This window comes from Micropterus salmoides, unplaced genomic scaffold (genome assembly GCF_014851395.1).
Source record: "Micropterus salmoides isolate LMB-PRFRI ecotype aquatic unplaced genomic scaffold, ASM1485139v1 Ms_hic_scaffold_23, whole genome shotgun sequence".
Taxonomy (NCBI): Eukaryota; Metazoa; Chordata; class Actinopteri; order Centrarchiformes; family Centrarchidae; genus Micropterus; species Micropterus salmoides.
The window spans coordinates 14,990,530-15,018,271 of record NW_024041484.1 but is presented as its reverse complement, the minus strand read 5'-3'; the positions used below and the strand labels follow the sequence as shown (position 1 = coordinate 15,018,271).

At 40.4% G+C, this 27,742-nt stretch overlaps 1 protein-coding gene and 1 long non-coding RNA gene across 7 annotated transcripts; one reads left to right on the top strand and one right to left on the bottom strand.

The window, feature by feature from the left end:
- Positions 1-272: 272 nt before the first annotated feature.
- Positions 273-3,524, bottom strand: LOC119918152. Its single transcript, XR_005447398.1, has 2 exons — positions 3,441-3,524; positions 273-917 (listed from the first exon to the last, which is right to left on the bottom strand). It is a non-coding gene; the product is annotated as an uncharacterized LOC119918152 (long non-coding RNA).
- Positions 3,525-5,127: 1,603 nt separating this feature from the next.
- On the top strand, positions 5,128-23,018 carry nrf1 (nuclear respiratory factor 1). 6 transcript variants are annotated; one of them, XM_038738903.1, is made up of 13 exons: positions 5,128-5,271; positions 7,225-7,324; positions 7,537-7,681; positions 8,224-8,338; positions 8,511-8,637; positions 9,064-9,204; positions 12,564-12,722; positions 13,067-13,279; positions 13,406-13,504; positions 14,009-14,044; positions 14,418-14,575; positions 16,859-16,980; positions 21,860-23,018. In XM_038738903.1, exons 2-13 carry the CDS (start codon positions 7,268-7,270, stop codon positions 22,018-22,020), a joined length of 1,533 nt encoding a protein of 510 aa, XP_038594831.1. In that variant the 5' UTR covers positions 5,128-5,271; positions 7,225-7,267; the 3' UTR covers positions 22,021-23,018. The 6 variants fall into 6 exon arrangements, with proteins under 6 accessions (XP_038594831.1, XP_038594830.1, XP_038594829.1 ...); XM_038738902.1 differs by having other exon boundaries at positions 7,225-7,336; XM_038738901.1 differs by having other exon boundaries at positions 7,225-7,345.
- The last annotated feature ends 4,724 nt before the right edge of the window (positions 23,019-27,742 follow it).

The following is a 27,742-nucleotide window of genomic DNA, read 5'->3' as shown; positions in this document are numbered from 1 at the left end:
TATATACAGGTTTACTACCTACACTACATTTCCAATTAGGCATGGGAACACATCATGAAGGAGGAAAGAGACAGACACTTGATAGAGAGACTCACTCTGTCTTCCCTTTATCCTGTTTTTCTTGCCCTTTATTATCATCCTCTCTACACTCCTGTTTCTATTGACAACAGGCTGTGCTTGAGAATAAAGGCACAGCCTTGACTTGATTATCTGTAATGAAAACACTACTCTCAATCCTCTCTTCCCAACTCATATACAGCATCCTCATTCCCTTTTAAATTCTTGCATTTAATCTGTTTTGAACCATTGCATTCATCTTGTATTTACTCAAAAAAATACAACTGATATTGAAAGGACATATAGTACATTATAAGAAAAGATAGAGGGAGAGTGAGAGAGCAGATGCTTGGAGTGAGAATGAAACATGAAAAAACATGCGTCTTTCAGAAGGTAAACAGAAAACTCAAGTAAAAATACTGAATCAATACTAAGTGATTTGCTGGTTTCCATGTATGTTAGATACTTAAAATGTCCTCCATCTATTCACATTCCCTTTCAGTTGAATGGTAAGTTAAAGAGAAATAACAGGAGAACTTCCAATCTACCATCCACTTAAATTGCAAAAACCAAATCAAATGCATTTATCACTGACAACATCCTTCACTGAATTTTCCAGGGAGTGGGATCTAAAAGGAGGAATGCTGGAGCAGCTACTTGTGAGCCAGCCAATGACAGAAGAGATGTGAAGTTGTGTGATCACCTGGAAATGCTTGGCAGCGACATCAAAGTGGGTGATTGAGGTTCATTGCATTTATCGTATCAATGCGTTTACACCTTCTGACCTAAAATTTCTCACACTTTCGTTTAGCAATCCAACCACTGCTCCCATCCACCTAAGAAGCGCTTCTGGAGTTCTTCTAGAAAGACCACAACAAAAAACAAATGATGCAAATCCACACTGCAATATTACGTTGCTGATATTGATATCAGTGACAATATATAAAAAATATAAATTAAATAAAAATAAATATTACATTAACAGTCTATGCTGAAGGAGGTGAGGTAATTAAGAAACATTTGATCACCAAGTTTCTGCAGACATTTGTTCACGCCTATCACAGCTAAGCAGATGGTGTATTGTTCAACTGCAAAAATATTTTACCCCTAGTACATAATCTGTAAGCAAATAATTGGAGGGACATTTTTTTTCAAACTTCACCCTAAATACACAGTATTGATCAGGCACTAAAAGCTCCCTGTATCCCACTTTCAAGTAAAGTGATAAAAAAAAAATTACATAGTGAGTACAGCAAAGACAAAGAAAGCTGTGCTGTTGCTGCACTGTTGTTACTCTCAAACAATGTACAAAACCACAAAATATTTTGTACTTTGTACTTTCAAGGTTACACTAGATACATTATTTAATGTATTGATTTCTAACGTGAATAAAAGTATTTTCTTCAACTGAAAGTAAGTTCAAATGCAAAATACACCCCTAAATTTGATTTAATCCACGGAAAGATAACATGGCATAGATCTTGAATTAATTTTGCTCCAAGCTACTAGATGGAAGTAATCTCTGAATGATTTCAGAGTGAAATATGAATGAATATGTCATATCATTCAGTGGGCATGACTCTGCAGAGCAGCAATAAAGTTTTTACAGCAGTTTAATTTTTAATCAATGCATGGTACTGCAGTGCCCCCTGCCGATCAAGCAGAATATTTTACTCATTATACCCATACAGTCTGTGGTTATATCCTGAGTAGCCTACTCCTAGTATGTTCAAAAAACATGAAAAAGGAATGTACTTGATAATCAAGAAAATGTAACTCCTTGTCAGCCAGCAGTACAAAAACATGGCTGTACTCTTCTAGCAGGAAAATACTGTTTAAAAAGTGACTGAAGGTGATAAGAAAAATATAAAGGAGTTGTACTGGACTGAAAATTAACTGGAAACCCATGATACTTAAACTTAACGCTTTTGAAAGATTTAGAGCTTTAAAAATTCAGAAATCATGTAATGAGACATCTGTAAACTGTACACAGCATGTTCATGTTTGCCAACCCAGCTGGTTGACGCTGCTTCATACTAATGGGAAAAAAAGGCAAAAGAGCTAGCTTTGTGATCTCCCTCGCTGCTGACAAGTTAAATTTTCACTTGTGGTTTCCTGGAGTGAAGAAGTAACCACACACAAAACTAGAACTTCACTTTAGCGAACACAATGACGAGTACTTTGCTGTATTTGGTATTTATGTTGATAAATCTTCTGAAACTATTGTCAAGTTTAAGGAGTAACATGTCAATAAAACAGTGGGGTTGGTAACATGGAGAAGTTATATAGAGTAGATAATAGGAAGACTAGAGATAATTTTCTTCCCCATCCGCACCACCTTCTACATCTCGTTGTTGTCTTGACCTCTCTCCAAGGCGAGTGACGGGCCATACAATTAACTTCAATTATCCTCACTTCCACCTCACCAATTACATCCATTATTGATTCCAGACCCCCAGGCTGTAAGCCTTATCTATACCAGACCACAGCCCCACGGAAGAGAAAGCAGAACAGGACCAAATAATAGGACCTTGGTTCATTAACACACTCCAGCTTCTCAGTTCATCTTTGTCACCTCATCATCTACTTGACAGAAACTGCTTCCCACTGTGGTGCCCTTGAGAAATAAATTTCTAATGCAAAACTAATGCAAATTCAGTACCTTTTAAGTAGCCACAGCTCGGCTAAGATGATCTATAGACCAGAAGTTAGTTACCAACACATTTTATACTTAAAGGGTCACCAGAGTCACAAAGCCAAATGTAAAGGCAGGCAAACAATATATCCAATAGCTGGATTTTTGCCAAAACAACACAACAAATTCATATGAAACTCTCAACAGGGTTCTGTAAGCAACAGTGTTAAGTATACCCATCTGTCTAACCCAACTATCTGACCATAGTTTGTACTTTGTGTAGCATTAGGAGACATTGTGCAGATACATATGACGTCCTGTCTGCATATGTTGAAAGAAAAGACCGAGGCATTACAGTGGACAGTGTAGTATGAAGGTCAGTTACACAGTATGGAAGCTGTAAAATGTGGAGTCACACTCTGCGGCTCTCCTGCCAGATTTTTGAATATGATACTTGCTGACATTTAGTGAGACACAAACATAAGCTCCTGTCACCATACACAAATGTAAAACATCCATCATCTTGAATACACGCCAGGGCACCTGCGGAGAGCTGCATCTATGATGCCTCGTTGCCATCTCCTGTTACAACAAACTTTGAAGGCAGAGTTCCAAGTACAATTTGTAATGCAACGCTGCCCTCTTGAGGTGTGTGCTGCAAATTGTGTAGCATTCAAACTAAAAGGTTTACATATACTACAGTAGGAATATAATACAAAGGAAAGGTATGAAATCACCATAAACTTACATTTCTATCCTTTCGGTCAGCTTTTCCATGGAATTTGTCACCTTGCAGCATCACTGAAAGTTGTCCATCACACCTTCTGTCCCTTATACCTGTTTGGAGTACAAAATGGGTGAGGTTTTTAGCATTCAGGCAGTCCAGTAAACTTCAAATATACATTGCTTCCTTTACTGAAACAGAGACACACTAGGCTACCTTTAGATATTATGTATATTATGAGATTAAGAGATTTTGACTTCCAAATTCATTTGACATCCCTTTCACATTTAGTAGCATGGCCTATTTGTATCTCAAAAATGTTTGCAGATAAAATGAAGACAGTTTTGTCAACTTTCATTTTAGTTTTTGTAAGCATCATATTCACCCAGTTGCCAGTTTATTATGTAGGCCTACACTTAGCCTAGCTACAACTATTGCAGTCTTAATACAACAGTCCTACCTTCCTGAAGGTTATACTGGTTAAAACTTTTAAAGGAGGCGTCGATCAACTTTTTGATAATTCTGGAGGCTGCAATTTGGGGATCTGTTGAAATGTATTGTTTATACGGACAGCAGTTTCTATTATTTTGCCTACTCCATTTCTATCAATGAGGGTAGGCTAAAAGAAACACCTCTTTAAAGCACCACAAACGGAGCATAAAGTTGAACCAACACCTCTCTGAAACAGTTTCCACAAAAACTGAACATTATCATCTTCATGAAGTGGGGGTTTAATGCAGAACTGTTGTAAGTTACTAGACTGAATTAATGTAAACTAGGTGTACCTTAAAAAAAACACTGGAAACTGGAGATGTACATATTTACTACCCATTATATGTAGACCCCAGTCTTTACATTTTTTGTGTGAATGTTTTTGAACAAAAAAAATGTAAGCAGTTCACTAACTCTTGGAAAAATCAACATGTTCTTGTGTAAAACAGTACAGTGTACTTGGAGGACACAGGTGTTGATAATTGCAGTTGGAAAGCTTTGTTTTGGTCTAGCGTCAGTTGTTCTTCATTTGCAGTGAAATTTCCCAAATTAAAACATTAATCTTTTTTAAACACCAAGTAACTACTATCAACATTTTTAAATGTTTGGCTTTGTCTTTGGAATTTACCACAACTACGGTGTGCAGCAGCTTCGTTCAACGTGAGAGTCGGAAGAGGCGTGGTTTGCTATGTCTTATGCTATGTTCAAGAACCATCGGAAATATTACACACAATTTACGATGCATAAATGACCGATCTGGATTTAAAAAAGGCGAAAGTAGAAGGGGAAAATGTATGACATCTACGTTTTTACTAAATGTGAAGTGTAGCAAATGGAAACATGCAAACAGAGTCTGCAAATGTTGTCAACGTTATTTTTTTTTAGAATTTCCCCTTAAATGCATTATGTAAAACACGTAAAAAAAAAAAAAAAAAACGTCTTTGTGTATGAAATGTAACGTTATATCATATTTTTATGGTTCATATTTCCGATGTTGCTTTTATATTTCCTTTACTTTATGAATATTGTTGGTTTTGCAACAACTGCAAATACATTTCAGACAACAGCATAGACTGTTTATCAGAAGAATCTACTCTTTTGATTAAACAAAATGGGGGGAAAAAACAAAAAAAATAACCACGAAGGGGAACTTCAAAATGCACATCTGAATGTGGCAATTGTGGCGCTGTGAGAAAGAAGCTCAGGAGGGGCACTTGAATGCATCACTAGTGCAGTTCAGTGTTGTGTGCGCTCTGTCCGCTATGTTTGCTGTGTTTGCTGCTGGCTCCCCTCTGTCCTCCATTAGAGCTCGGCTCCATCCCCGCTGTACGGCGCAGGCCCGAAGTAGCGCAGCCGCTCTGAGGTTAGTGCCCTACCGCGCAATCTCCATTTATTTCAGCCCCGGCGCAGCCGCATCATCGAACCCGGCAGCGTTGGGGTGAAAGATGCAGATTGTTTAGATGTTGACTGGAGCAGAGTTATGATACATGTATGGATTTTTGTGGCGAAATCATGTTCTAGGCGCGTATCGACAAGAGAGTAGAATAGCTGTGGATGAGACACAGGCCGCTGGGCCTGTTGTAGCGCTCTGTTTTGTTTAATATTGCGCGGGTTTCATGCTAGCTGCTGCGCTACTAACGTTAAGGTTTACCTTCATTGCACACTGAATTATAATCTGTTCAGTGTCCGAACATCACGAAACTGCTTCTGTTCTCGATTAAAATTAATGTCCATTCAGATGACCGAAGCTGCACCGCCAAATGGTTAGCCAGCTAGCTTATTAGCCAAATGTAGGACATTGCTAGCTTATGTTAGCTCAGTTTGGCAGTCGTTGTCAACGGGAAAGTCGACAAACATTACAGCACTGTAACGCTTGAGCAATAACGCTGCCTGTTTAATAAATTGAACTTTACGTGTAGTTATGCTTATTGATAGGTACTGTGGAAATTAGCCTCATTGCAGGCCATGGATATGATTTAACGCCAATGTTATTGTCGAGTCGTGCACCGATTCATTTATCATCCCATTCATTGATCCTATCAGCAGCTACAGTCAATAGAGTTGGTACAGGGAATATTGGCAGCAAATAAACCTGTGTGGCTGCAGTTAGTGGCTGCATTTTGACTAATGTTTCGTGAGTCTGATTCAAAGAAAAAACTAGCGTGTTTTAGACAGACCTGTCCAAATAAATATTCCTTATATCAGCTGCCCACCATGAATCAAGTGAGCAGGTTATCCCCATTAAACTGCCTCAACGGTTTTTTTACTCAAAAAGCTTTTCTACATTGACCATACATTGCTAGACTCATGGATTTCTAAGTGAACAAAAGTATACTGTATGTGTAAGAACCTTATTGTATGAGTGATTTTCGCCCCTATTGTAAGACTATGATATCACTTCACAGACAGATGCAATTCACAGATGAATATACAAACACTCTCACTGCCTCAAACTGACGGTGCATTTAGACTTTCTTAATTCCATTTTTTACATCAGAATAAGAAATTCCACCAGTCACTTGAATTTGAAACTGTATTGTGTTTAAAGAGTTCCAAGCAATATGTTGCTTATCTTACAAGTTTGTGAAAGAGCTATGATTAAACACCTAATAAATGGGAAAGTAAAACATTATTTTCATGCTTGATTACAGTGGTATTGGCAAATGAAACTCTATTGATACATTATGAAGCCCCCTAGAGGAATAGCAGCAGTAGTGCAGTCAGTGTACTCAGATAGATATATATATATATATATATATATATATATATATATATATATTCACAATTTTGGGGCACTAGTAAGGAGAATGATAACTATTGTGCACTAATGTACCACCAGTACCTACAATGAAAATAAAGAATGATGTGACAGATGGCTATGATCACAGTTTTGTCTTTAATTGCTTGAGTTTGAATTTCATAACATTTCCATGAACTTGCATTTATGGTGCACTTCTATAAGCTTAAGGTACCACTTAAGCTTATAGTGCACCATAAATGCAGGCAGTATTTCTGATTAATGAATTTTTCACCATGATGTAGTTATTCTCTCAGGATAAAAAAGCACATCCCATTGCAATATAAATAATAGTTTATTTTGAGGACACCTTGGAGTACATTTTACATCAGTGTGTACATGCAATAATATGCATGTAGTTTGCTGTATTTCAAGGGTCAATACAGCAGGAATAACTTCTGTATAAGCTCCATGCTATTATAATGAATAGATGGGATTTACTCAGCCGCCATATAGGTGTAAAACAGTTCCTATCATTATCTTATGCTGCATCCCTACTTTGCATCTTTATCTCCTCAGTCATTGTACCGTGGATCCAGCTGTGTAGACCAGGTGGCTGATAATGGATGAGCACATCGTTCACCAGACAGAACACATGACCACCATCGAGGCCAGCGCCGTAAGCCAACAGGTCCAGCAGGTGCACTTAGAAGCATAATAGATAAACAGAGGAAAATAGGAAGGAAGATGTTTGAACCAGTTTCACTAGCTAGTTAGATTGTTAGACTAGAACAGAAACAGTAACACCTCAGTCAGTTAGTATAAGTACCATGCTATTTTGTTTAAAAAATGTAAACCCATTCTACTCTTTTGGATCTTTACTGTGTATAGGTTCATGTGGCCACCTTTACTGAAACATCGATGATGAGCGCTGAGGAAGACTCAACATCCTCGCCAGATGATGATCCTTATGATGACACGGACATCCTCAACTCGGCTGGCACTGATGAGGTCACCGCCCACCTGGCTGCCGCAGGTTCGTCTAGCCCCTACCCAGTAGTGGGATTGATTTCAAATCATGTTTTCTGAACTACCCAGCAGTACCCTAATATTCTGTGAGGTTCTCTATCATTTTGGCTGTGTTGATGTTATTTATAATTTATACCGAGTTGTAGAAGTTGCGTCAGACTTTCTGGTGCAAAGAAGGTCATCTGCTCAAAACATACAAGGCCGTCTGTTGTTTGTATTTAGCGGATGTTCTAATCTCGCTCTGAAGAATTCTACTAATCCAGTAAAACATCCATAGCTGCCTGAATTCAGTGTAATGCTTTTTAATGAACACCAGGTGGTGCCAGTGGAGTGCTTTGTGGCAGCTTTGCTTCTCTGTCAAGCCTGACCGTGCTTTTTTGTAGATCTAATAATAACCACCATGTATGCAGGACATTCGAGATAAAGCTGAAATCAGTGAGGAAAAAACAGCTTTCATAAACAATCTATTGAACATTGTTCACTGTGATTACTAAACTCTACTTTTACTAACAGGCAAACTTGCTCGCTCTCTCTCTCTGTCTTTCTCAGGGCCAGTAGGCATGGCTGCTGCTGCTGCCGTGGCAACTGGTAAGAAAAGGAAGAGGCCTCATATCTTTGAATCCAACCCCTCCATCCGCAAGAGGCAGCAGACTCGCCTGCTCAGGTGAGTGTAAAACACCATAGGCCAACTTTCTCCAATACCTCACTACCATATATTTCCCCTCAACCGTTACAGCGATAAAAATGTCGCTTTCAGCACCTGAGCTCATTGTTGGTGTTGTATTTTATGGCTTTTTATTTGAAACAAGGAGGTAAAGGATGGTGTGTGTTTACAGGAAACTGCGAGCCACCCTGGATGAGTACACCACCAGAGTGGGCCAACAGGCCATAGTGCTGTGTATCTCTCCATCCAAACCCAACCCTGTGTTTAAGGTGTTTGGTGCTGCTCCTCTGGAGAATGTGGTGAGTGTTATAGTCAGCGGGTTTTATTTTCATTATCTATAATCTTCTGCTCTCACAGAAGACTTAGTGATGAGGTTCACATCTCTTTTATATTTCTAATAATCATTTTCTCTGTGTTTCAAAAGTAGTGATTTGAAGTCCATCGCAAATTACTAGAGCCCAAAGTGAGGTCTTCAAATAATAAAAAAATTCATAAAAGAAAAAATATATTCAATTTATAATGCTATGAAAAAGAGAAAGGCAAGGAAGTATTTGTGTTTGTGGCGATGTTTATCAATAATGAACTTGTTGATAATTAAACATGATCAAAAATTTTGTCAATTTATTTTCTGTTGATGTGACCAATAATTAGCCAAGTAATAATCAAGTAGTAGTTCCAGCACTAAACTGAAACAACAACTGAAACACTGTCTTTCTATCCTCTAGGTCAGAAAGTATAAGAACATGATTTTGGAGGATCTGGAGAACGCTCTGGCTGAACATGCCCCTGCTGGCGGAGAGCTGGCCTCAGAGCTGCCCCCCCTCACCATTGATGGCATCCCTGTCTCTGTGGACAAGATGACCCAGGTCAGGCTCAGTATTCTCTCTCTGCTCATCTATTATGGTCCTAACCTCCCAAGCAAAATAACCATGTATATCCCGCACTAAACTTCTGTTATTTTGTAGAAATTGATAAATTCAAAAATGCCGTTTGGTGTGTTGAGACACAAACACAGTGCCGGCGTTCCCAGCAGAGGGCACCAGTTTGCAACAGATCAGAATCACAGTATGCCATTTAAGTCTGATGTGAGCAAGAGCTTAGCTAGCTTTATGTATCAAGGTCAAACACTCAATTTTAGTTTTCTCATGTCCATCAGTGTCACTTGATGAATTTAATTCATGGATATTTAACCAGTATTTATTCCAAAATACTAAATACATTTTTGTGGTAAAGAGTGGTCTCCTTATTGTAATTCAGGCATACAGGATGTCTGATGCCTATGTAGTGTCTATCTAAGGTAAGCCTCCTCCTTTTGCTAGACAGACTGTGGTACCAGTGAGCAGTGAGAGGGTGTGACTGCTCTTGGTAGGCCTTTCACTGCAACATTAGCACCATTGGCAGCCAGAGTCCTCTCTTCGCCCAAGGGAACCCAGCTTGTTTACTCTGCCATCCCAGTGCTGCTGACTCATTCTCTGGATCATCGTCAGAGTAAGCAGCATGGCCATGGCCCTCAGAGATGGTCCTGAACCCTGGGAGCACGGTAGCCAATCCCAGGGCCAGATGTGTCCTCAGAGGGCAGGTGTTAGTTGGTGCTTGTTTTTCTGGTGGTTGTAGGATGAGATTATCAGGAATAAGTAACCTGTTGCCTCACTCAGCTAGGCCAAGCTTGTTGGAAAGATGTGGTGGGGGGGATTTTTAGAGTATGTGTGTGCTGTGTTGGAGACAGGATGCTGTCCTGTACCTCGGGAGAAAGGTCAATCAACCTCGGAAATAGCGATATGAAATGAGAACTCTGCAATGAAAAGGAAATTCTTTCAGACTTAATGCTCCTGATCCATATCAGGTAGACCTTATTGTCTTCTATGCAGTCATCCACAGCAGGTTTTGAGCAGCTGAAGAAATCCCAAGTGAGGTTTAGTGACACAGGCAGAAGCCTCTGGCCCCGGAGCATCTGTAGCAGGTGATCCTGGGCCTAGCCTGAGCCCATAATTACCCCCTAGCCTTGTTAGGGCCAGGGACCCAGCAACATAGCCGCCTTCCTAAATGCTGATTGGACCATTTCTTGGAGGATTAGGATTGGGGGTGGGGGTGGTGGGTGCGAGGACAACATGCCACTTAACTCGCCAGCTACTGTAATTAGGCCATCTGGCCTAGCACGTTGCATCCACACATGGACCAGCCACAGGTGGAAATGCAAGCATCTTTTTGCTACTAAGTCCTTTTTTTCTGGGGCTAATCCAAGTTGTTCTGTCAGTGTGCCAAGCGTCGGCTGAAGTGAAGCCCCTTTACTTCAGCCACCGGATGTTTTTCCAAAGCTGGCGTGAAAAAGTATTGACCATCCATTTTCTATCAAGATCTGTTTTGTCAAACCTCTGTGTGATGCTCTGTATAGGTGGTTTGGGATGGGGGGGTGGAGGGGGGATTTATTTCTCCCGGAACCAAATTTAGCCCGTGATGTCAAGGCAGGCAGGCGCTGCAGTGCCTCATTGTGCAATATAATCCCCCGGTGATGCTTGCATATTACCAGGACACTGAGGACATTGGCACTAACCCCCCCCCCCGTCAGTGAGCTCGAGCGAACGCTTGTTTTGGAAGTGTTGATGCCATGGTGAGTGGATATGCGTGCCGCTCTCTGCTGCACATGAAGTATATATGCTGGTGATGGAAATCGGAGAGAGAGATTAGGACCACCGCTCATTTCTCCTCCTTGCTTTGCAGCACAATGAAAACTTCTCATGGAACATCGCAGACAAAGCAATCATAATAGGAAAATAAGAACACAGGACTGAAACACAATAAAAAATACATTAGGTGAATGGTCAGCTCTCTTTGGGTTATCTGGCTTCATTAAACCTATATTCAGTTGCTAGTGTATTAGTAGGTACACCTAGCTCAAATTATTTACCATTTACCATTTATTTCAGTAAGGTTAGACTAAATATTACAAAAACTATTAATATAACACAATACAGTTCAACCACCACAAACTACAGCCTAGAGAAAGACCATGAAGTTGAATCAACACCTCACTCCAAGAGACAACTAAACATTATAACCTTCTTGAAAATAGGATTTATTGGATTGTTGTTATATTAGCTTTAGTTTTAGTTTGCTGTTCCTAATAAACTGCTCTTGAATTAACTGATTTCAAGTAGCCAGCTGGCTATGTTAAGCCTGGGTTTCACATAGCCAGCTATTTGCAAACTCAACCACTACTTAACTTAGGAGACCAAGACGAATAAATCGGATGGCCCAATATAGTGGTCAATTTTAGCCTTTTTTTTTTTTAAGCTGATAAGTTACAAGAAACTGCAGCAGAGACATCTGAAGTAATTTCAAAATAACTCACTCAGAATGTAAAACTGTAAAAACTGACATATCTTAGTCACAATTCTTTGAAAAACTAATTTTAAGAATCCACATCAAATATGTTAGTTACGTATTTTTTCATGTATGACAAAAGATATTGGCCAGTATATCGTTCAAGAATTTCTAAACTCCCAAATATTGGTAGTGACCGAAAAATGCTGGTAGGTCAGCCTCTACAGATTAATTTCCTCTTTTACAATTAGTGAAAATAACAAGCCCTACCTTTGCGAGATAAAGAATGGACATGCTGTTTGAGTGCTGGCTTCTTAGTGCCAGAACACAACAATCAGTTCTAATGACTTGCTCTAAAGAAGATTGGCTCCCTTGTTTCATTGTGAATGGCACACTCAAAAACAGTCAATCCACAGTAATGAAATAATAACTTGCATCTCTACACAAGTCTATAAAGTAGCACACATCATGCATAATCAAACTTAATCTAATGTTTTTGTTTGACATTGATTTTCTTTTTAACAATATTGACAAGCTTGTCCTTGTTAATACCTACGCTGAATGTCCTGGAGCCTTTGCTAGGACAGGTTCACTGCTCTACTGTGTTGGATCAACCCTGATGTTCCCATGGTGTCTGTCTGACACATCGGGCTGGAGCCACAGCCATTGATTGGTCTGTTAATAAATATGATCGCGTTGTTCTCCTTTTAGAAAGCCTGTTTCTATTTGCAGGCCATGACCACCTCAGCACCCGGCAGCAGGTACCCCGATCAATAGGCGCCTCTTGCTGCCTACTCAAGGGCGTGTGCGCTTATGTGTGTGTGTGAGAGAGAGACAGCTTCCCACTTTGGGGTTTTGGTGTCTGTATCGTCTCTTTACTCTCTGTATCTGTCTTCTGCTTCAGGCCCAGCTGCGAGCGTTCATCCCAGAGATGCTGAAGTACTCAACAGGCCGAGGGAAGCCTGGTTGGGGAAAGGAGAGCTGCAAGCCTGTGTGGTGGCCTGAGGACATCCCCTGGGCCAACGTCCGCAGTGACGTCCGCACAGAGGAGCAGAAACAGAGGGTGAGAGAAGTACTGGTGTAATGATGTCATACTTTAAAGATCTGCAGGAAAATAGTATTTTTCTGCAGATCTTTTTCCATTCTCCCTTCCTTCCAATGACATTTCTTCTTGTTAAGCCTCAATTTCAGCATTGTACAACTGGAGCAAGATATTCTATGTCCCTTTTTGTAAATTAGGTTCCAATGTTGCCCTAAACACAGTACTTGACTAGTACTAGTGACCTGGTATCTGAATACACAGTTCTCTACATTTTTGCAAGGAAAGAACTGTAATCTGGAATTTGGCATTCAGTGTCAGTAGACCATCTGAAGATTTATTGTTAACTTGTATTTATGTTTCTTAAGGTGTCTTGGACGCAGGCGTTGCGGACCATCGTTAAGAACTGCTACAAGCAGCACGGTCGTGAGGATCTGTTGTATGCTTTTGAAGACCAACAGATAACAACTGCAACAACCACCCAGCACCATCTGACCGCACAGAATATCGCTCACCTTGTGCCCTCACAAACTGTGGTACAGACCATTAACAACCCTGACGGAACAGTCTCGCTCATCCAGGTACATTTTGTTGCTTTTTGATCACTGTGGTCTTGCACTTCTTCAAATTCACAATCGTATTCAGTAATTCATTCATTCTCTGTCTGTTCCCTTTTTGTATTTTGTGACCGCACCTCTTTATCTCAGGTTGGCACGGGACATACAGTTGCCACCCTGGCAGATGCCTCAGAGCTGCCTGGTGTGACAGTGGCACAGGTCAACTACTCCACTGTGACTGATGGAGAGGTAACACCCACGTGCACACAGCACATACCTCTGGGTCACTATTTCATAATACAATATAAACACATTCTGATAATTTACTGCATACACAGGCTCTAAAAATGAGTAATGTACAAGGATGTACACATTTCTGGCCTGACGATAGGACAATTAAAAAATGAATAAATTAGTAGAAATATTATTTTTATATATATATATACACACACAAACACACACATTACAAAACTGGACAACAGTGAACAATGGCAAGTAAATGGGGGGAGAAAGAGTTGCACACTACTGAAGGGTCAGTTATAGTTTAATGGGGTAATGTCTATTAATGTTTGCGACAGAAGACATGGGCAGGAGAAAGAGGAGAATCAGCTTGCCAGTTACAGATGGAAGTAATTCCAGGTGTCTTAATAATAAATAAGCTGTCCTTTTATTGCTTTGAGTTTTTCCAGGGATGAATGTTCAGTGAGAAAGTTGAGCCAGTGTGTTATTGATATTTTTGTTCTATCTTTCCAGCTAAGAAGAATGACCTTTTTTGCAAGTGCTAAGGATGTGAGTAGAAAGGGTTTGTGTGTCAAAGATATTTGGATTGTGGGCAGATCTCATAGCAAAGCAGTGGAGGGGCTGTCAGGGATGCCTGACTGTAGTAATAAACTCAATATCAACCACTCGCATAAATTGATAGATTCAACAAGTCTTTCTGAGGAGTTGAGGAAAAGTGGCACTAATTATGAGTCACAGAAACAAAGAATATGAAGCAAATGTGTGTAAAGTGCACTTAATGGGAACTGTCCGTTCAGCACCACAAAATTAATACACAAGCCAGAACACCAACAATCCAAAAAGTAATTTTCACACAGTCTTTATTGCCTGACTACTGATCCTCCATTTGCTTTCTGTATGAAATTATATTGTTTCTCTCCAGGTGGAGCAGAACTGGGCCACCCTGCAGGGCGGAGAGATGACAATCCAAACCACTCAGGCCTCAGAGGCCACGCAGGCAGTAGCATCTCTGGCTGAAGCCGCTGTAGCTGCCAGTCATGAGATGCAGCCCGGAGCCACCGTCACAATGGCTCTCAACAGGTGAGGATGGGAAACAGGTTGCAAGGTTTTGGGGGAATACGGCTTTTAAAGTCACAAGCAAATAGCATTTTGATGTTATTTATGTGGCTTTGATTTTGTGGAGGGGTGAAGGTAACATGAGAAAGAAATGTTAATTATAAAAGCCATACTTACATGAGGGGATTGTGTATCAGAAATTGAAAATGGTTATCTCCAGATCTATTTTAGTAAACATTCCTAATTAAAAAGAGTTTTTATTATCTTTAGTTTGTTTTATTACAATCCTAGTGAATAGTATGTCACTATTTTAGGTGGACCCGTGTTTTATGTGGACAAAATGGCACAGCGTGACCTGAAGTGTAATTAACGGACTGTAAACTATCACGGTGCTTCTAACAGGAATGTATTTCTTAAATCTGTACTATGAATAAAGATGATTGAATTGGATGGTTGTGAATTGTATTACGGATTTAAGTTTTCCAGAGATCTCTAGTGCATCTTGCCTATTACCGCCTCACGCTTCAAAATGTGTAACAGAGAGTAAACGGCAGTTGGATGGATTGTTGGCGACAGAAAAGCAGGAGTAGTAGCATAAAGCGGTCACTTTAGAATTGTCACCCTGCTTTATATAAATATATATACTAACCCTAACCCTTTTGTTTATTATATATTCCGTCCTGTGGTGTGTAGCTTTCACTGACACAATGCTCAAGGGTCTTCAGTTACTGGTGGTGGAGCCAGCAAACACAAACAGAAGAATCCATAATTACTCAGTGAGCTGCGTCTTATCGTAGTTCAGCATCAAATTAATTAGCCTGTAGCTTTTATAGAGGCAGTGTGCAAGGTGCACAACCAATAACAGCTCAGTACTATTTTTTTTTTTTACTTTAAAAACCCCTTGTGTAGGTGTCAAATGCTTGATTGTTTAGGTGTGTGATTCAAGTCATAATAAATGTTGAAATAAAATCACACATAACATAACACAGCATTTACATTTAGAATTTGTACTTGACACAGTACACTGACCTTTATAAGTAATAGGCTCTCTGCAGATTCTGGAAACACTCCTGCTTTTCAGCAACTCTAGTAGTAAAACACGTACAAGGGTTGTTGTTTGTGTAATGTTTTTCTGGAGGGAAATCAGCCACACAGTAATATTCAGATGGGATCTACAACAGGATCTTAAACCAGGTCCCATGGAGAGCCAAGTGTCTGCAGGATCTGATTACAGCGCAAGAGTACAGTGTGCTCATGCAAATTAGTTAGTAGTCTTTGGTTGCAGCGAAAACCTGTAGACCTTTTGACCAAACTCATCAGGCTGAGATGCTGACATGTTAGCTGGCTTTTCACTGCAGTAGTGTCAAGGCAATACTTTCAGATGTGTATGGGTATGTCCCATCGGGGCTTGTTACCTGCACCCACCTGAGCCCTCCTTCTTCTGCCCTCCCCTCCCCCTCCCCTGTCCTCCCCTCCCCCTCCCCTGTTTACCTGTGCTGAGCTACTCGGGAACATTTTGTCTCTGCTTGACAGCTCCAGGGGGAGAATAGAGTTACTGTCTCTCGCGGTCTTTTCTGCTGTGTTGACATTGTGACCAAAAATTAGTAAAGCCCTCTCATTGCCGAGCTTTGACCATTTGATCTGCATTGATGTTGTGTTCATGGTGCAAAATGTTCCCCGCTAAACAGAAAAACTATAAAGTTCATAGCTAGTTTTCTCTTTGCTGTGATTGATTGCAAAATTCACTGTCTGTCACCAAGGCCCGATAAGAAGCATTAATACTAATGTCGCCAGAGTTAACTGCCATTGTATCACTGAACAACATACAGTTGGGCATCATCCACATACAACCACAGCGAGAATGCATCATTGCTGCTCACTGTCTCAGTCTGTACTCTCGCATCTTCTCCTCCCCCTTATCTGTCCGCCTGTAGTTCCATCTCAGATGTGATTATCAGCCAAGCTGTGAACAGTTCCATTAGTTCATAACGAAGCTGGTGTGGTAATAGGCTCGTGGTAATTCCACTGGATAGATCTGGTTAATAAAACTGCTTTGTTAGACCCACAGCACCTGGCCTTTAGGGAGATGTGACAGATTCTCCATGAGTCCAGACTAGAAAAGCCTCTTAGAGCTCATACACTCGTACCTCTGCACCCCATATCTCTCTAATAACCCTTGCCTTTGTGAGCAGTTCGTGTGTGTGTGCGCGCACTTTTCAGCTTTGTATTGTTGTGTGCACGCAAAAGGTTTATTTGCCTATTTTTTACATATTGTACACTATATCTGATGTGTTTGTGTGTTTGCAGCGAGGCAGCAGCCCATGCTGTTGCGACGTTGGCAGAGGCCACTCTACAAGGCGGAGGGCAGATTGTCTTGGCAGAGACAGCAGCTGCTGTTGGGGCTCTGGCAGGGGTTCAAGATGCCACAGGTATATATTCATCCATAATGTTGTCACATGACATAACAATAAACATGCATGCATTGAATTGACCTGACTCATCCAGGTTCCCAAAGATTACAATCAATGGACAGGGCCGTCGATGCATTCCCATCATGGTAGACATTATATTAAAATAGCTGGACCAAAAACTATGGAACTTTGTAACATTATGGCAATATGGGTTCAAACATGTATCACATTCATCCTCCATCTCTGGGATAACATAAATTTCAGACAGTCTTGAATTAGAAAAATGGAACCTTTTGTATAAACTTAAAATGAATGAGTACAAGACGAGCACAAGACGTTAGCTTCCAACAACTTTCTCCCATCACTCCTCACCAATTTGAAGCCCCAGCTCTCCCTCACAAGCAGCCCTTGTTTTAGCGTTGGACTGATCTAAAGAACCAGAATGCAATTATACATCTCTGAAAAAGTCCCCTGATTTTTAGGCAGTTGAAGACTCCTGTAATCTCCCAAAAAGAAATTACAAATACTATGATACAGATTTTTCTATTGTAGTTAATGGAAATACAAGAACGGAAAGCTGAAATCTTTTATCAAGAAATGTTTGGCATCACATCTTAACTAATTGGTACGTGTGTGTGTTCCCCAGCCAATGGCATTTCTAATTAGTCTTGGACTAAGTGTAAGCTTCCCTGCAGTAGCGCTGCGGTGAGACCTCTGAGCCCTACGCTCTAATCTACTCTGTGCTGATGTGACAGATGGTGTGATTTCATGTGTGTTTGTGTGTGTGTGTAGTAATACTCCCTTCTTTTAATGATACGTTAGCTGCAGGACCGTATCGTCAACCTCCTAACATGCATACTGCATTCACTGCTGTGGCGTTCTGTGTGTGTGTGTGTGTCTCTGCTGGGATTGGACCAGTTTGTAATGACATCCTCACATTTTCAGCATATGTTCAGTCAATATCCTGAGGGTAAAACTTAGAGCTAGTGCTTGTCAATGATTAACAATGGGGGACACGCTGCTGATCTGATGTATATTACCGAGTCTGTTAATGTCAGTGGCCTATTGCACATTAATACAGATATACGTGAAAAGTATAAGTGAAACTAAACAGCAAATGATATTGAGTAATTTTTCTAGCCTGTCTTGGTCTTTATCATGATTCTTGGCTTTATTATTGTTAAGTTAGACTTAATGCCTTTGTAATTAGGTGTGTCAACTGCTGGGTCAATAGCATTTTGGTTGTTCAAGATGCAAGTTTGATTCAAGGGCTAATGTTTTTTTCTGTCTTGTTTTGATTTTGGAAAGCATGATTTGATGCATTATTCTTTATATTAAAATATATGTATATTGTTGTTATACTTTCATATTGATTATTGTTGAAGCCAAAACTATTCCATTCGATTTCTTTTTGCAGATTGATGCTTTAAAACGTAAACATCAAAGTCCATCTCTAGCAAATAGTATAACGAGAGGTTATCTTTTTCTTATTCGCCATTTCTTCTAATCATCCTACTACTCACACAAAGTACACTAGTACAGAGCAGGTCCCTCAGGGACCAATCCGCTCCATTATAACTCCATGGTCTAATCACGGGGCCAGCTGTCAGTTATATACATGCACACATACACACAACATATACTCTACATGTTACATGAATACAGACAAAGTACAAGTCTACATACAAAGGTTTTTACAAAGGACACTTTTAACCTAAAGTAGCCTTCCAGTTGTAGGGCCGAGCTTATGCTGCTTAATTTATGTGGACAGACGTTTAAAATTGTTGTGTGAAACGGCACAGATTGTTGCAGGCAACGTTCGGAAACATCGTTTCTTTTGATTTCTTCTTGCATTCTTGAGGGAGAGCTTTGCTGTAACAGTATTTTATAGTTAAAGAGGTCATATTATGCTTTTGCCTTTTTCCCTCTCGTTTACTGAGTTATTCATCTTTTTTGTGCATGTAATAGGTTTGCAAAGTAAAAAAGCCCGAAGTCCACCCCAAAGGGAGTTCCCATCTCCCACAGAAAACTCTGCTATGAACTGCCTGAAAACGGCTCGTTTGTAGTCCAGCCGCTTCCCTTTCATCCCTGTGAAGACGCATGGATGAAAGCTAAATGCGCGTCGTAACGCTCACAAAGCGGCTAGTCCGACACGCCCTCAAAAACAACGATTGAAAAACACTGAGCTGCAGCACACACCTCCTGTCCCTTCCAAACACTAGCTACACTCCAGGCAATCAATGGACATGAAGTTGTTACAGAAATGTAGAGACAGAGCTCATCCAACTTTATGGATGAAAAATACTTTCGTTACAAATTAATAACTCACCACTCTGAAACTCTTGCTCCAGCCCATGTTGCTAAGCTGGTAAGGGGAACATGTACAGCTGAACCAAAGCCTTGTTTACCGGCTTCTCATGACCCGCCCTACTCTGCTTCTGATGGGCTAGTAGTCCTTAACTAGGAACTGCACATGTGCAACTCCCATAGCTAAAACAAAGCTTTCAACATACAGAGTGAAAAGAGGAGCTGCAGCTATGTGCAGGATGACAAAAATATGGTGTTTTTTTGAAAATGAAACCATGTAAACCTTTTCTGGTACAAATAGGATTTGGAACCTGAAAATGAGCATAATATGACCTCTTTAAAGAAACAAAAAAAATAAAATGAATATGTTGTTACAATGGCAGGAATTTGATTCCAAAATGGGTACCCCTTGGATTTTTCCATTAGCTAAACAATTTTTGAAATTGGATTTCATAAAAGTAGTCATAACAGAAAGCACATGCTAAACCATTGTGCATAATGCAAAAATGTTGTCAAATGTAAAAGAGTATATTTTCCCATTTGTATACTATTGTAAATTCAAGTTATTCAAATATAACATCTGCAGCATTGGTTGTTTGACATCTTGCTTCCTAAACCATAAGGAGTCATTTGGCTGCAATAGCTCACTTAAACAACTAATGGAGCTGCCAAAGCCAGTCCTTCTCCTGACTATTGACCTTAGCTAATCACTGTAGTGCTATACTGGAGTGGAAAGCACCGTTTGAAGTGCACCGGCCCAGACACTGCTGATTGGCATGTGTAGCGACCCTTCACTAACGCAGACACACACACACACACACACTTATACATGCATGCAGCCACACCAGACATGGCCTTCAATGCCTAAGTAACCATGTTTGAATGACCGAGTGATGCACTTCACTCAGTAACTGTGCTGTGTCCGTACGTCACCGTGCCAGGCCAATACACCGTTCCGTAAGCCCTACTCTGTAATCACTGCCAGCACAATTACCTGCATCAGCAAAACCTAACCCTGTCACAAATCACTGGCGAGTGGGCTTAGCAAGGGCCCACATTTGAGGACCTACAATTACAAGCTAACCTGACAAATGGGGCCTGATTTTATTTTGGGAGGCTTTAAAGGTGTGTCATCTCAGTAATGTATTTGAAAGGATTCATGGGTAGTGTGCATTTGGTGAGTTTAATGTCCAGTGTCTCAGCTCACAGTAATGGGAGTGAGCATGAGCCACTGGCATCCCCTACACTGACCTTCTTGCCTGCCTGTGACACTGTGACAGCTTGCAGGGTGGAGCAGAAGCCCACGTGACTGCAGCAATAATCCCTGCAGACAGAGAGACATACGCATATACACACACACACACACACACACACACACACACACACACACACACACACACACACACACAGCTGGGCACGGGGTAAGCTAGCTGAGAACCTTCAATCGGACCATTGTTCAGAAATGCCGTCTCTATAACATGGCTGCCTCCTGTCACAGACAACTACCTGGACTTGACTGCCTCTCAAGCACAGTGTGGAACATAAACTCTAGTGACAAGATTACCTCTGGCCAAGGACTGAACAAGCAGTACTTTTTAGCGTCAGGGATTATTTTCATTATCAATGAACATGTTGATTTACTTTTTTCCATCAGTTCAGTTAAACTTTGTCAGACTCGGGATCCATTAGAAAAACATACAATATCATTACAGACACACAACACCTCCCAAAATACCAAAGCACAAATACAAAAAACGCAGAAAAAAAGGTTGATTTTTATAAAAGATAGACCAGTGCTTCCACAGAGGTGACTGGTATCGTACAACGCTATTACTAGGATTTGTCAGCAGCTTAATAATGCCGTTCTGAGAGCCATCTAGTCGACAGATAAATTTGTACATCAGATTTCTAAGTAGAGCCTGGAAAGTGTTGTCAATAAACAATTAATTTTTCAGTTTATAGAATGACAGAAAATAGTAGGATGCCCATTTGCCAGTGCACAAGGTATTGTCATCACATTGCTTGTTTCATCCAAAACACAGCCCAAAAACAGATGTTACCATTTTTCACTGAATGATTAATTGATCGTCAAAATTCTTGTTGATACATTTTTGTCAGTCGACTTTTCTGAATGGTCAACCTGGAGGAACTGAACAACCAACTCCTGAATATTGGGAAAATAATATTACAATCTCACAGCTCGGGCTGTAGCCAAAGTTCATTTGCATTATCAAATAATCTGTTGATTATTTTCCTATTGTTTTTTCTATAAAAAGTTATGTGAGCCCAAGGAAATATTTTCAAATTGTTTGGTTTATCGGACAAATAGTCCAAAACTTAAAGATTTTATAGTGACATTAAAAAAAGACAAAAACAGCAATTCCTCACATTTGCCTGGTAAATGACCCATTAATTAATAGATTTCTGTCTGACTAATAGATTTTTTTTAATTAAATAATTATTTTAGCATTAATAACAGCTACTGGGATAAAATAGATGGGCACATGAAAAAATTATGTTGATCCTTGCTTGGCATTCAACCCTGGTGCTGTCTGTCTAAATCCAAAATATCTCTCCATCTTCTCCTCAGGTCTGGTCCAGATCCCGGTCAGCATGTACCAGACTGTAGTAACCAGCCTCGCCCAGGGCAACCGACCTGTCCAGGTAGCCATGGCACCTGTCGCCACACGCATAGATAACACTGTCACGCTGGACGGCCAGGCGGTGGAGGTTGTGACCCTGGAGCAATGACAATTACAACTCTGGAAGGAGTAGAAGGCACTGAATGGCCACCTTGGAGATTTGTTAATTCTACTGTTTTCCAAGACATCACGCTGTGTACAATGTCAAATATATTTTTAAATGTACATCTGCAGGGGAAGTAAAAGTGAGTTATCAATGCATTGTGTTTACTATGTAAAGATATTGCTTTTGTTGTTGTTATTTTTCTCCCATTTAGCGTCATGTTTTGTTGTTTGTTTTTTTTAGCTCTGTGATGTTGAGTATTTAGTATTTATTTCTTTACAATTAACCTTTACTTAACACAAACATGAACCAAAAAGCCCGGGAGACCCAGAGTGTGTAACTATCACTGTCCTTGATTTTCATAATCGTATGTGCTTGATTTGTTTTCGTTTTTAGGATACATTTACAATTCAGTGCCATAGTCAGAAATCACTCCTCTCTGTTTCCCATATCCTTGATCACTATTCTAAATTGCACCCTTTCCACTTAAATTCCCCTAAAACTATGTTAGTGTATGGAAAGACACTCCCAGACTTTTCTCACATTAGATGACCATCACACCGTCTATCCGTGTGCTTTTCTTGTGCTGTTTTACGGTAGTCCACGCACATGCCAAGACTTGTGAAGACTCAGGATATACACGAAGGTGTTTTTTTTATTGCTGGACTGCTAAGCTGACTTCCTGAAGCAGCCATTTTGTCCATTTTGACCAAATCAATTTATTTACAGTGCATGGGCAGAAGCACCCCTTGGTATGTTTTCTTTCTTTTTACATGAACTCCTTTGTATGTCACTTAGGACTTGTGTACTGCATCACTTTGTATTTCACAGGAAGTTAGTCATACTTGGACAGGAGCTGCAGTATGTGTGATGCACATATCAAAAAAGCAATTAAATCTTTCAACAAAAAAGCAACATAATTCAATGCAGCTGTAATATCTGGTTCAACTCACCACTATTTAAAAAAATAAAGTTCAATAAAATGGCTGCTGTTCATACTTTGATTCTGTTTCACTCTTGATTATTAGACAGTTCATCCAAAAGTATAACCGTCAATGGATACATAAAAGTTGCATTAGTCAGTGTTTTTCATATTAACATTAAATCAAATGACGACGTGAGAAGGGCAGCTCTGCAGCTCTACATAGCATTTTAGCATCTTTTAGCTAATTGCTGTGGTTTGATAAATTGCGTGTTTACTGTATAGTTAAGTCCCACTGTACAAAAGATGTCAAACACCAAATGGTGACAAAGTGCACAAAATGTCTGGAGAAAGTCCTGAATCCGACGGTTTCATACTACTTGACAAAATCCAAAACATTGAGACTGTAGTGTAGACTTGACACTTGACATGCACTTTGGGCATTTTTATTTCAATGACTTGGTACCCTTTCCAAACATACAGTAAATATGATAATACTGTTAAATCCACTTTTTATCTATTTATTGATCCAATATCATCAATCTGAGAGAATCAAATCATGTTGCAGAATTATGTTGAAGCTAATGTAGTGGTCAGTCCTAGGACTTAGCTATAAGCTAAATATCTTTGCTAACATGAACCTTTGACACAAACAACCACCACTGACGTGGACTTGTCTGTCTTGAATTGTCTCCTCCCACCTCTTCCATTACAGCAAAAGAGATACGGGACACTTTATGTTAGACCTTTTGGTGTTCACAACAATGTCTTCCTTTTTTGAGGAATGCCACATTTCTGAGCAGCATTTCGTCCCATAATGATATAGTTGCCACTGAACCACACTATCCTCTCCAGCACCCCCACCTTCCCCTGCCGTGACAGACAGGGCCATGATTACATCATAAGCTGCCTGAACCTCCTCTGCTTTAAAGCCTGGGATTTGCTAGCCGGGCCCTTCTGTTGCAGAGTAGAACAGAGAGAGAAGCGTTCAGGCCTTAATCTATCAAGTGTGTATCCCACTCTTCCTCCAGATTAAAGCTGAACCAGGTTGCATTCACAGATGAAAAGATCCCATTTTCCTCCTTGTTTTATGTTGTATTCTCCCCCATTTTAGATTGGACTCCCTGTGTCAGCTGGAAAACACTTGTGGGCCTTTGTAGGCAAGGGAAAACCATGAATAATGTTTGAGTCTTTGTAGGTATGTGGCATGCATGTGCATCCAACTGTCACTGCAGATTAAGAAGGCCTTATTAGTGTACTTTCTTGGAAAAAGGCCTACACCTCATGCTACCTAAGCCTCTCCCTCCTCCATCTTTCTCCCTGCACCATCCATCCACTCAGATACACTTACACAAAGTGCATTGAAACCTTTCAGCTGTATCATTAAAGCTGAACCCAACTGAGTTATGAAATGGCACAGGTTCAAAAAGGACAGAACTTGTCTCAGCCAATTCCAGTCTTAAGATCCTTTCATCTTAGTTATTATAAATGTTTAAATGACTAAAATCCTAGTTTTTGATCAGATGTATTCAATTTAAATAATTCCTTTTTAGATATAACTAAAGCACTATCCAAAAACTACTTTTCAAATGGTTGAGTTACATTCCAAAATATGAACTAAAATATCTCCAACCTGCATTTGCCAAATGAAGAACTAAATGAGAGAAGGTATTTTGTATTTTAAAAGTGAAGTCCATTGCTAAGAAAGAGATATTGACTTCTGAATTACATTTTTCCCAACCTGCCTCTGCAGTATAGTACTTTTATATCAAATTGGAGTAGAAGCTATTTCCTTAGATCCAACACTGGAAAATGTATTTTTATAGCTGTACTGCATTGTGTGACACAACCAGTTACCAGTTACATCATCATGCACCACACCGCAGTGTACTCTTCCAATCATCACATCCATCCGACTGACTTTGAACCTGATTGGATGTCATTAAACCATCCAATCAAGGCAGTCAGGATGCAGTGTGAGTGCTTGTGCTCTGTCCTGGGGGCAATATATTTAGTGGTGGAAGATCACTGGGCTATTGATTCTCCGCAGCCAGTGGACAAGGCTGTAGCCAGGGCTTCGGTGGCCTGGCTCCACAGGGGTCACTGCAGGGTGAGAAGGGAGGGGTTGGTCATTCTTGTTGCCTGGAGTCGTGCAGGCAGAGCTTTAATCTCCACTAATCGTTTCTTAATACTTGCATCCCAGGCCCTACACCCCTGCACGCATGCAAACACGCACTCCCACATGGGCACGCACACATATGTACCAACAGCTCGAGGTCCAAGCCCCCACTTGCTTTGACAAGAGATAATCTCCTACCCCTCATCCTGAGCATAGGGTTGGGTCACAACTTAAAAAAACATCCTTCTCAGACAAGGAAATTAACTCTGTGACCTGCAAATTTGAAATGCTGTTCCTCAAAGATAATTATACAGTATGTCACTGTCTAAACATTCCCAAAAATACATTCCCCATACTGTTGATCCATGTCTGACCCACTGGCCTGAGGTAGAAACAGTTTTCTCATTTGTGAAAATGCAGGACAAAACTGTAGAATAAATACTTTCTTCTTTCGATCTCAGTACACATCTGGGCCTCGTGCAGAGTTTCCACTGAAGCTTGAGTATCAGCAGACATGTTGCAGATAAAGCATCTTCCCCCATAATGTAGTCTAATAGTCTAATAATGGTATCCTCACCTTCTCAGCTCACACCTCTGTCCACCTCCAGCCCAGACACTGCGTAAGAACGATGATAATCTCATTTCACTAATGCTCTGCAGCCTGCATTAGAACACAGGCGAAGCACTGTCTCAGCCCGACTCTACCCACCCAGGAAACTGTGTGAGTGTGTGTGTGTGTGTGTGTGTGAGAGAGAGAGAGAGAGATGGAGAAAGGGGCCAGGGGGGCTGTGGGATAGAGGGGGCACTGAAAAATGCGGTGTAACTTGAGCTGCTCGGCCCATCTGGAGAAGGCCTCGCATTGACAAGGGTTATTCCACAATGCACTTTGCTGCAGAGAAGATCGTTAGAGGGAGTCTGACACATGTATCAGTCTTTGGAATATATTTATTTGCATGACAGATATAGGAAATTGTATGATTCAAAAAGCAATATGTCATTTGAGAGATAAAAGTCAACGGGAGTGCACACAGAACAAACTGAGAACATTGTCACATTCATGTGGCATTGTCAAAGCCCAGACTGTGTGGTTATATGTACACTATACATGTCATATGTGCGTGATATGTTCTGTAACATGAGACACAAACACAGTTAAACCCTCTAAGGAGGCTCTTTTATGTCAACTAGTCTGTGTATTATCCACTCTTGTTTTGTTTTAATGGTGGACCCGAACAAAAGCAAAAGAGCCTCTTCACAGGTCCAATGACAACGTCCATGTAGATCAAATATAGCTAGCCTGTAGGCAAACTGGTAACAATACAAATCATATTAGCTAAAGCTGAAATGTAGGCTATAAAGCAGGATTTATGCAAAGGCCAAGGCAGATAAAGAGGTTTTAATCCTCAGATCGCCCTGTCACCTACATTAGCAGACCCTGACCCAGATATACGGAGCTCAGTATATGTAGCAGCTTTTCAAGCCATACTGTCAACGGACTGTGACAGCAAACCAAACTCACATATAAGAAAGACTCCCTCGCTTTCCACCTTTTTCGTTTGGGAAGGGACCAGGGAAAAAGGCTGCATTGAAAGAGGGGTAAGGTGACACCACACGGTTTTCCAATTATGCCACGGAGCTAAGAGTGGAACCCCCCTGATGGTTGGCTGAAGGCAGAAAAGCCGAACCTCTGTTCAACCATTGAGTCCCTCATACTGCAGAGCTGCACTCACTTGATCTCACTCTGCTGGTCAAACCTGAAGACAAGAATGACGAATGTGGAATCCATTATCCTCATAACATTATCATCATAGAAGAAACTGCAAGTCATCAGTTTCTTCCATTAAATGAATGTCGGGATTGAACTAATGATTATCTTCATTACTAATTACTGGTCTACGTGAGGAAAATTGGGTTGTGGTAAAATGCCCTTCACACGTTCCTTGAGCCCACTGTGATGAGTCAGATTGCTTATTTTGTCCAACCAACATTCCAAAACCCAAAGATATTAAAATTAAAGAAATATAAACCAGAACTTGAAAAGTGTTTTGGATTTTTTTCTTGGTAAATGGCTTCAACAATTAATTGATTATCCAACTAGTTGGCGAGTAATGTTCTGTTGACTAATTGTCTAATAGTTTGAGTTCTTATTTCAGCATGAGAACCTTAAACACTGACATGTTATGATATCTTGGTTGACCAGCAGTATTATACAAGGTAACATGTTAGGTTGTGGTGATAGGCTTGATCCATTGATTCCATCAGAAACTCTTGTTTCAAGAAACATTTAAAGGTTCAGTGTGTACGTTTTAGTGGCATCTAGTGGTGTGGGTTTTGCGAATTGCAACCAGTGACTCACGGTGCATTCACGTGCTCCTCGGACAGTCCCATTTCCCAAGATGTAAAGTCGTTCTTCCGACTTCAATGTGTGTTCATGTGCTCTTAAGTAGGAATGTGGAATCAACATGGATGCTGCTACAAAGATGTGTTGGATTAGCATTATCAGAGCATACAAACAATACACAAACATCTAGTTTATTCTACATGGACAGCAAACTAACCGCTATAACCATATTACAAATTACATGTATGCAAAATATGTATATGCAATATGTGATTTTGCACAGATCAAAGTTCTGTATACTTCTTCCATGATCTGTCGGCTTTGTGCTAAATACTACATGTGAACC

Bases quoted from the DNA above. Each gene is read 5' to 3' on its own strand.
- nrf1 (XM_038738901.1), top strand. From the start codon at position 7,268: ATGGATGAGCACATCGTTCACCAGACAGAACACATGACCACCATCGAG. The intron at 8,339-8,510 runs GTGAGTGTAAAA...GTGTGTTTACAG, and splicing joins CAGCAGACTCGCCTGCTCAG to GAAACTGCGAGCCACCCTGG. The intron at 12,723-13,066 runs GTGAGAGAAGTA...ATGTTTCTTAAG, and splicing joins CAGAGGAGCAGAAACAGAGG to GTGTCTTGGACGCAGGCGTT.